Source organism: Tetrao urogallus (assembly GCF_951394365.1).
Source record: "Tetrao urogallus genome assembly, chromosome: 1".
NCBI classification, from domain to species: domain Eukaryota; kingdom Metazoa; phylum Chordata; class Aves; order Galliformes; family Phasianidae; genus Tetrao; species Tetrao urogallus.
The window spans coordinates 62,464,388-62,474,311 of NC_136813.1; the positions used below are offsets into that span (position 1 = coordinate 62,464,388).

General features: G+C 42.3%; 1 protein-coding gene across 1 annotated transcript; it reads right to left on the reverse strand.

Annotated features, from left to right (window-relative positions):
- Nucleotides 1-4,205: 4,205 nt before the first annotated feature.
- Nucleotides 4,206-9,660, reverse strand: NMS (neuromedin S; the record flags this gene model as incomplete). The annotated part of the gene is given in 10 exon segments (XM_079535080.1): nt 4,206-4,223; nt 4,227-4,249; nt 4,252-4,368; nt 4,640-4,670; nt 5,576-5,617; nt 6,044-6,079; nt 8,359-8,418; nt 9,302-9,352; nt 9,453-9,508; nt 9,588-9,660. Coding segments are annotated over 10 exon segments (507 nt in total).
- Nucleotides 9,661-9,924: the final 264 nt, after the last annotated feature.

Here is a 9,924-nt window from a genome sequence, read left to right on the forward strand (position 1 = left end):
GGAGATTTAGATTGGATATAAGAAAAGAGTTTATTACAGTAAGGGTGGTGAGGCACTGGCACGTGTTGTCCAGAGAGGTGGTGGATGAGATCCCTGGAGACATCCAAGGTGAGGCTGGATGGGGCTCTGAGCGCCCTGATCCAGCTGTAGGTGTCCCTGTTCATCGCAGGGAGTTGGACTAGACGGCCTTTAAGGATCTCTTCCAACTCGAACAATTCTAAGGTTCTATGATTCTATCCCTGTCTCTGCAAAGCTGCAACCAATTATTCTTACGCACTCTCAGCCTCAATGAGCTGTACACTTTTTCCACTGATGTAGCTTTGCTAAGACCATCCTGAATGCTGGCTCTGTCTGCCAGTGCTTGCAGTCCCTCCCAGCCTGGAGATTTAGTAAATGTGCTGTTCCTGATGGGAGCCAGCTTGCAACCGAGTGCTGTCAGACCTGCAAAACACCAGTTGTTATGTTTTAGCAAAGAAGCTTCAGGAAGAAAAAAAATACTATTTGTTGCAGCAATTCTGCCACAGCTTGTTTGCAGCCTGGGTTCAGCAATGTGTTTTAGCGATGCTAATGGGCTAGTGGCTTTGCTAGTAGAAGAAGCTGATGCATGTGAGCCCTGTCTGACCCACAGCTATGGGAAATGCCAGACACCCCCACAGTGCATTTGACCTCCCACATAGAGTGAAGAAATGGAGCATGGGGGACAGACAGCTGCTTCCAAGCCCCAGCAGCCCAGGTTTTTAACATGGGAGGTCTGGGCCAGCCTGGATTCTCAAGGCAAATTATATAGTGTGAAGTTGCACTGTCCTCAGTGTGTCCTCCCCAGAAGCAGGCAGAGCTGTCTCAAATCACTCATTCTGAGCTACGGCAACAAGTTTCAGGAGTTGATTAAGTGTTAGAAAACAATTCCCCTTTGCAGCTTAAATGTACTGCTTCTCAGTGTAATTGAATTTCCCCCGTTGTTCCTTTTCATTACAAGAAGATGGATAAGTGCTGGATTTACTCTTCTAAACATGCTCTTTATATACCGTCACATCCATTTTCATTTGTCCCTTTTTTTGCTGAACTCAAGAACTCAGCTTTCATTCCTTTTTTCATAGAAATTTTTCACTCCTAATTGTTGCTGTTACACATCTGGACTCAAATTTCTACTATGGATTTTACTGTGGGATGTTCAAAAAGAGTTTCAGGCCAGGTATCATAGAATCATTAAAAATCAAAGAATCATTAAGATTGGAAAAAGCCACTGAGATCATCTAATCCAACCATTGTGGTGCTCACAGCCAAGATTTTTGTGATGTACAGTCTAACTCAGGTTTTGGTCCACATGGATGACTCTTATTCCAGTTCCAGTTGCTCTGGGGAGGAGAGGTTTCCACCAAGAGGCAAACAAGAGCTCTCCAGTGCATTTTACAGAGGAGCCACAGTTGCTATAGAAATATAGCTGAGGAATCTGAGCTAATTACTTGCAAATTGCTGTGCATTTACCACTTCTAGTTAGCCGGTCTTAAGACCTATACAGATGTTATTCTGGAAACCTGCTGTGTATGGAGGAAGTCACTGCTGATGGTGAGTGCACAGCATGAGTTGTGGTACAGTACTCATGCAGAACTGAGCAAGAGTTAGCACTCTTTGGCCTCTGGTGTGAAACAGGCCACTGTGTCTTAGTCTCATTACCTTATATTCATGTGTATCACTACAGTGCATCCTCACCACTTGCAGCAGATTTAGCTTTCTCCTGGGGTGCACCCAAGCTGGCTCCTAATGCTTTAGGAACCAGAGAAGCCAGCATCCCTTTAGTAACCTTTCCATGAGCTAACAGCTTCCAGCAGGGTTTGCCAATGCAACAGTGTGCCATCAAGGCCCGAAGAGGCCATTTCTGCCCCTAGCAGCCTCCCTTCAGACATCCTCACTGTTAGGCAATCCTGAAGCGATCCCTTTTCCAGGCTAGCTCAGCCCAGCTGCCCTTGCATCTCCTCACAGATCAAGTGCTCCAGCCCCAACAGGTTAGGGGAGATCTCTGTGAGCTCCCTCCCACTTGTCCATGAGTTTTGTGGAGTGGAGGGCCACGACTGGATGTGTTCACCTAGATGACATCTTAACAGTAGCCAAATAAATCATCACTTTATCTATTAGCTAAAATACTACCACAAATCTCTCAGAGTTTGTTTTCAAAGACAGAGGAGTTCCCAAATCCCATTCACAGACACCTGTCCCTGCATAACTGAGATGGTACCATGCTGCCTTACCAAGGCTGGGTACTCCAGGAGGGGAAGGCAGGCTAAGAAAGACGGACGCTTTAGTGGGGCCTCTCGTGACAGGACAAAGGGAAATGATTTCAAATGAAAACGAGAGATTTAGATTGGATACAAGGAAAGAGTTTTTTTATGATAAGGTTAGTAAACTACGCGAACAAGTTGCCCAGAAATCCAGGATGTCCCATCCTTGAAGACATCCACGGTCAGGCTGGATGCGGCTCTGAGCACCTTGATCTACCTGTAGGTGTCCCTGTTCATTGCAGGTGTGTTGGACTAGATGGCCTTTTAAGGTCTCTTCCAACTCAGATGATTCTATGAATCTAAGGTAAGGAAGGGCTTGAAGAGACCACTGCTGTGGATCGCTTTTTACTGGGGAATCCAAATCTGATGTATTTTCATCAAATAGGCCTCATACTTCTCACCCTGGCTGTATTATACCCCTTTCCAAAGGAAGCAACCACTTCAGTACTTAAAGATTTCTGCCCATAACTATTTCCACTTTCCAATACAAATCACCCACTCCTTACAGTGCAAACACGACTGGCTGCATTACTGATTGATTGATATTCATTATTTCAGTAAAAAGGGCAGATATTTAGGATATCTCTCATGAGTGACTTATTTGTGCTTTATGATAGCCAGCAAGGCAAGTTCAAAAAAAACTCTCTCATCTGACTCCACAGCTCTTCTGTGAACAGCAATACATGTTCCTCTTCTTTGAAAGTGCTTTGGATTCATTTTTTATCACACTCAATCCTTTAATTATTCAAACTAAGAATTATTCCATTAAAACATCTATGATAACTTTTATTTCTAATCATGGGACGTATCTTCTTAAGTGATTGGAAAGTATGTTAATTTGTCAAAAGAGTAAAGTTACCTGCACGACCCTAGTAAAGAAGATACAATAAATATAAAATGCACCATTGGAAGTATTTGAAAATTATCTCTATTCAAATAATTTCGAATAAAGTCAGAACCAGACAGTGTTATGTTACAGCCCAACAAGGTTTAGTGCCTACTACAACAGAAAAGGACAACAAGAAGAATTCATGATTGCAAATTTATTACATAGAACAGTAGATTCCAGACAACTCAGTCACATAATAGACAGTGCAACAAGAAGTCTCTTGCTTTTGTATAAACCAAGTTGTTGAGCTGGTAAGTCAACCCACAGACTTCATATTCCATGGTATTCTGAAATAAATTAATGCAATGTCATATTTTATGCTGAAATGTTGATCTGTATGTGATTTAGTATTCAGTTATGTATGTTTAGTCCTTCCTAAAATTAGAAATGAAATCACCTGAAATTCCTGTACTTTGAGATAAAGATAGGCGAAAGTCTGAAATACGGTATTAAGTACCCCGATCTGTTAGGTGCATTCAAACATAAATCCTCCCTCCTCATGCAGTTCTGCTCTCTCCATCATATCCCAACTACGCTGACTTCCTTTCAGAAGGGTGGAGGCACAGCGCTGATCTTGCAGCCCAGCTAACTCAGGGCACTGAGCTGTGGGTAAGAGCAGAGCAAGCACACAGTTATGCTGCTCCATAATACTCTTCCAATCATTGTCTCCCTTCTTTCTGACTTCATCTTAAAAATACAGTGAAAGCATTCTTTGCTTGTTTTCTTTGCAGTATTTCTTTGCTACTCGTCTGACCTGTCACCCCAGATAAATAACCTTTCCTGTCAACACTTGGATGTGATTCTTAAATGCAAACAGATTTTTTTTATTGTGGGACAAAAGATTGGAAGAAGAGAGTTTGAAGGAGGAAATGCAAATACACTGATTATTTTCTGCATTTTCCATTAAAGCACACTGAGACATTTAATATACCCTTTCAAAGATGGATAAGGAAGAACTACATGATACTACTAGATCTTACTGTCTTCCTTCCTTACATCCCCATTCTTGCTCTTTCTACTCAGGTTTACTCCAAGAAGACCTAAATATGATGTAAAGATTATTCCGATCTGCATGCAGAGATCTTATTAGTGGGTTCTCACATGGAACTAGGTGACTGAAGGTTGCTGGGAGCAGAGGTGAGTCCACCTTTATCATAGGGAAGGACTTGCTAGCTTTTGTGTTCCAAGTACAATATACACCCACTAGAAAAAAAAAGTCATTTCTGTATCATTTCTATCATTTTACAGAGGGTGAAAATACTTCCTGAATGAACCTCAAAGAAAATCCTTTTGTCAAGAGCATATACCATAACACTTTGAGCAAGAAAGAATTTCTGTCCCAATGGCTTTCGGTGACCATATGAAACACCCACATGGGTATCTAGGTTTGTACTAGGTTCATACAATTCCTCAGTAACTCCTTCATTACTGAAATATGGAACAAGTTCTGGTTGCTTTTGGATGGTCTACTCACCACTGCCTTCAATAGTTCTTCCATTTCGAGGCTGAAAAATAAAATAATGGAAGGGCTATACAGAGCTATTAGATGTCAGATATATAAACACAGCCAAATACATCCCCCATTAAGGCTGCGCTAAGATTTCTTTTAAAGAGACATGTTAAGTATCACAGGGAGCCATGTAGGGTGGGTTTTGACTGTGAACCCAGGAAATTTTGTTCAATCTGACTTCTATTATTCTAAGGATGTTGGTCCCAGCTCATCAAGGAACGAAGTAGATGCCTAACAAAGAACATACAAACACCAGCCCTGAAACTACCTGACTAGACTCTGAATTGACACAATGGTTACATGCCAAAACCTTTTTAGATTTCTTTTCTGATACGTTGAAAACATTCCTAAAAACTAGCTTGGTGTTAACCTTATAAGGTTAATCATATAATCATAGACCTGAGTATTCTGAACTAGACCATGCCACAGTTCAAGCCAATGGGTGAAAAAAAGTGAAGGAAATGAGGATGTTTATAACATTGCTTTGGCTTTTCACTCTGTTATGCAGCATGCCACTGCCTCCTAGCCAGACCTTCCAGGCTATGTGGAAAATCAGCTCATGCATCTGCTTCATATGGGGAATTTAGTATGAAGGCACCTTGGCCATCTGTGACATACAAGCCACATACTACTTCTGTCTTTAGAGGAGGTGAATGGAGACATCCACAGTCACATCTTACAGTAAAAAAAGTTTAATCCATTACCACTCCAGATCTCATTATCTTGTGGTCTTTTAGCTGAACCAGAGTTTTTTAAGCAAATGGCTTTTTCAGCTTTCAAACAGAGGGGGATTTGATGTCTAACCAAAACAAGTGTGGTGAGAATTTGTGAAGTTAAGCAGGTGATGGTATATGGATATAACACTGTCTGTCACACAGAATCTGTAAGAAATTCAAATACCCTGAAAAGGAAAAAAGGCCGTCCCAGAGTCCCATGACTATCCTGTAAAATAAAACACAAGCCATTAACAAAATATTTTAAACTCTGTCCCATAGATCTGTTGACAAGTTTCGGTGTCATTCCATCAGCCTATCAATAATTCAGGGCCTCTTTCAGCAGCATGCAAATAACAAGATGCTGAAAGTCTCCAATGCCCATTCATCTGAACTGCTGATTAAAAATTAATACCCAAAGGGCACTGTCTACAACGATCCATTCTGTCTAGTGTAAATATACTAAGTTACCATAATTAAAGATTCACAGGCTTGAGAAGATGTACAAAAGAAGCTTTACACATGGTACATTGCTTCGCAGAAGCAGGGTCTGCTCAGCTCTTCCCAATCACTTATGTAAGTGATTAAAAACATCACTTATATAACTTATATATCACTTACATACTCCTACTTACTTGCCATTACATTTACATACCTTCTTTGTAAACTCTGCAGCAGCAACCTGTGATTCCTGCAAGTCAACAATGTAAGTTAATCAAGATGCGATCATTTTTGTTTGTTTGTTTGTTGTAGTAATCCTCTATCACTGATTAGGTTTTCCACTCTGAGAAAAGTACATACAGAAGACAGCTACAAGAACAACAGCAGCAAATGGATCTTTCTGAAGACTTATTGTAAATCCCACTTTAACCAACTGCACTGTTTAACATGCTTTTATTTCTGGGGAGAGAAGCAGAGCTCAAATGGGCGCGAAGCATAGCAGTCCATGCCTCTGGCTTAAATGGTCCTTGATAGCTGTTCCCCTCTTTAAATGGGGCTGCTCTCCCGCTTGAAAATTGCCCTTATATTTCAACCCAGGCATTATTGCTGATGCCTTCCAGCACACCCCTCTTACTCTTCATAAAATTGCTCATTTTTCTACATCAGGAATAGAAACTTTCCCCGCAATTTCACGGGAACAGAAGCAGCCAGGTGTTTCACAAAGCCCTGAACCTGCTGCCCAGTACACTTGCAAGGTTTGAGAGCTCTTCTGCCTGCAGCACTGCTGCCCACAACCACGCATCTGGCTGGCTGGGAACAGAACAGCTCCAAGCCAGAGCCGCCGCTATGCCAGTGAATGGATTGAGTTGTCCAAGAGGAGCAAAGTATGAAGATGGGAGGAGAGCACAGGTAAAGCATGTGGGTGGGAAACTAGGGAGAAGGAATTTAAAAAGAAAATATGCAAGAAGGAATGAAGGAATTATGAAGGAATTGGGACTCAGGCAACACAATGAGGATTTCACCTTTGTTTAATTGTTCTTGGTTCAAGGCACAAGGAAATGATGAACAGAGCAGGTCCCATTAATGTCAGCTCAGTACAAAACAGTGCAGAAGAAAAAAAGTGCATGTTCCATCAAGATACTTTAAAGGACACAAATGGGGACACTACGAAGATATGGTGGACGCTAGTTGTTGAGAGATGATTATTGGACATCAAGCAGAGAAAAACACCAGCACACAACTTAGACTCACTTTCAGATGTCCTAGCTAATAGGATTTAATTGTATGGAAGAAGCACGGCAACAGGTGAGCTACTAAAAACTGTGTATTGGCTTGATTTAGAAAGGGATTTTCAAATACTCTTTAGATATTATTTCCTATTGATTCCTTTGAGACTGCCATCTACAAGATTTGTTTGATAATTAGACATTGAAACTAAATAGTCCACTAGTTCTCCCAACAAGTTTTTTTAGGTACGGTTCTTCCGCATCTCACCCTTTGCTTTTGAGCCTCCACTTTGTCAGACAACACCTAGAAATCCTATTGTAGATACACTGCAAGTGTTTGCTGTAACTCTTGAAAAGACACTGTAAGATCCAGCTTCCAGCCTTGAGTACTTACAGAGTGAATTTTTGGTAAGGTTAGTTACTAAAGTAGTAACCAGGAATGGCTACTGGCTGGTTCTGGGTGTTTCCTCACTAGCTAAACTGTAGAAGCACAAAGTCAATAGAGAAACGCTAGAATTTTTATATAATAAACTTCAGTATTGTAGAGTGTTATAGCTGCTTTAGGAAAACATGCTTGGAATTATAATAAGGCAAAGACACTGGCAAGAAGAGTTGTTCGAAATATCTGTCAAAATACTTTCTATTGTTGTCTTGAAGGCTCTATTTGTGATTTAATAAAACAGAGGAGTCAAACTCCACAAGTGAAATAGCTTTAATATACCTAAGGGCAGTATGAATTTTATGGGAAAGGCAAACTGTTGATAATAGAAAGCATTTTAAAGCAGAACTGATATTGAGCTAGGTCCTAATACTACCGCACCACTGAGGAAGAGCTATACCCAGTATAGCTCAGTGTACACAATATATATACACTCAGCAACTTCTCAGCTTAAGTTTTTGGATCTGAATCAGAAAGAAAAAAAAACAAACAAGCTCCAATAAAATTTAAAAATTAACAAAGCAGTTCATATGCTTCCATGTTCAGGATGGTCTCAGGCATGCTGTTGAACCAATGCTGTGTATTTTTTTAGTATGTTTAACCCTCTATTATGCAAAAGTGGGGGGCAGTTTAAAATACTAACCTCATTTGTAAGTGGATGTTTAGCTCTGATTCAATAAAAACAACTTGATTTCTAATATAATAGCATTAAGAATGACATAAAAGCACTATTGAGAAAAAATATTCTTTCATTGGTACTTTCTTGTATCTCCCAAACTATGACAATGTTAGATTATACGTTATCACTTGGAAAAAGGTCTAAGGAGGGGATGCTTTTAGGTAAAAGCAGCAATTGCACCTTACCTCATTTGTTTGCATGCTGTTGAATATGGAATAACAAAGATCCAAAACAGTGCTGGAGATCTGCAAAACCAAACAGTTCTGTAATACACTTACTGATAGGACACCATGTACAGGGTCTTACCGAGAACAGTTTTACAGGCTTCACCCAAATCCCAGCACAATTTAAGTATTATGTATGTGGTTCCAATAAAACCACTCAGAGCAAGGTAAGGCTTACTGATGTTAGTACATGATGAAAAACAAGTATTTTGTTATAAGGAGCATACAGAAAGACTTGTGTTGTCAGTAGAGCCTCTTGCTATGAAGAGACTTAAATGAATCACTTACATTTAAGATGCTCCTTCCTATGCCAAGTGTTCCAGAATTAGCTGGGTTGGGATTTGTCTTTGTTTGCATGTTTTATCTACACTCATTCATCTATAGGCATTTCAGGAGAAGCTGTTCGATGTAGGTTTGACCACAGAGCCCAGTATGTTCAACAGAGATAGCTTTATCTTATAAGATGCTAAAAATCAGTCTGGTCCAGTTGTACACCTGCAGGACAGATGATGAAGGGCCAGAGAGTAACTCTGCTATATCAGTGACAAGAGCTGCTCCAGTGGGTTTTATCTCAGGACTCCCGAGGAGAAGGAGAGAGCAAAGATGGGATTCACATGGGGGTCCCATACTCACAGGACAAGGGTTCGCTGATGTACGTGATCACATCTCAGACAAGAAATAAGGAAATAAAACGCAAGACAAATAACCATCTTTGGGAACTATTTCCCACCAATCTTGTTCAACAAAACTGAAAGAGACGAGGGGAAAAAGACGACAACAACAACAACAAAAAACAAGCAAACAAAATCAATCAAACAAACAAACCACCACGCACGACAAAACAGTTGAAAGTTTCCATACAACTTCTGATGGTACGAAAACGCTGAGCCCAACGGCAGCTTACCTGGGGCTGGTTGGACAGCTCCATCCACTGACTGAAGCACAGCGCCAGTTGCTTACGAAGTACAGAGCGGACGTTAGCGGCGCGGCTGTCCCCAGCAGCCAGCAGCCCAATTCCCTGACCCCTCACCCAACCCCCGGCACGAGCGCCCTACCTGGCTCTTGGGCAGCTCCGCGCCGTCCCTGTAGCGAGAGAGGGGCTGCGGGAACCCTGCGGAGAGGGACACGAGGGGGGGCGGTTCAGCGGGGCCCCGAAGGCAGTCTCTTTACCCTTCGGGCCCCGCACCTACCGGAGCCCCGCGGCAGGGCGCAGAGGCAGCAGGCGGCCAGCAGCCAGGGCAGCGCGGGCGGCGGCAGGAGCATAGCGGGCGACCAAGGGCGGCGGCGGGCGGCGGCTTTATGGGGCCGCACCGACACAGGGGCGGCACCGGCCGCGGCCACGGCCCCGTTCCGCCGGGCCCCCGCCCCCGCCAAAGTGACGGGGAATTGCGCGAAGTGGCTGAGAGCAAGACAGGCCGAGCCTTCCTAAAGTCTTTTTTTATATAGACTTCGAGTTTGCTACAACGAGTACATAAATTCCTCGTGTCCCACTGTAGCATAGGAGTAGGGATTTGATTAGGGAGGAGA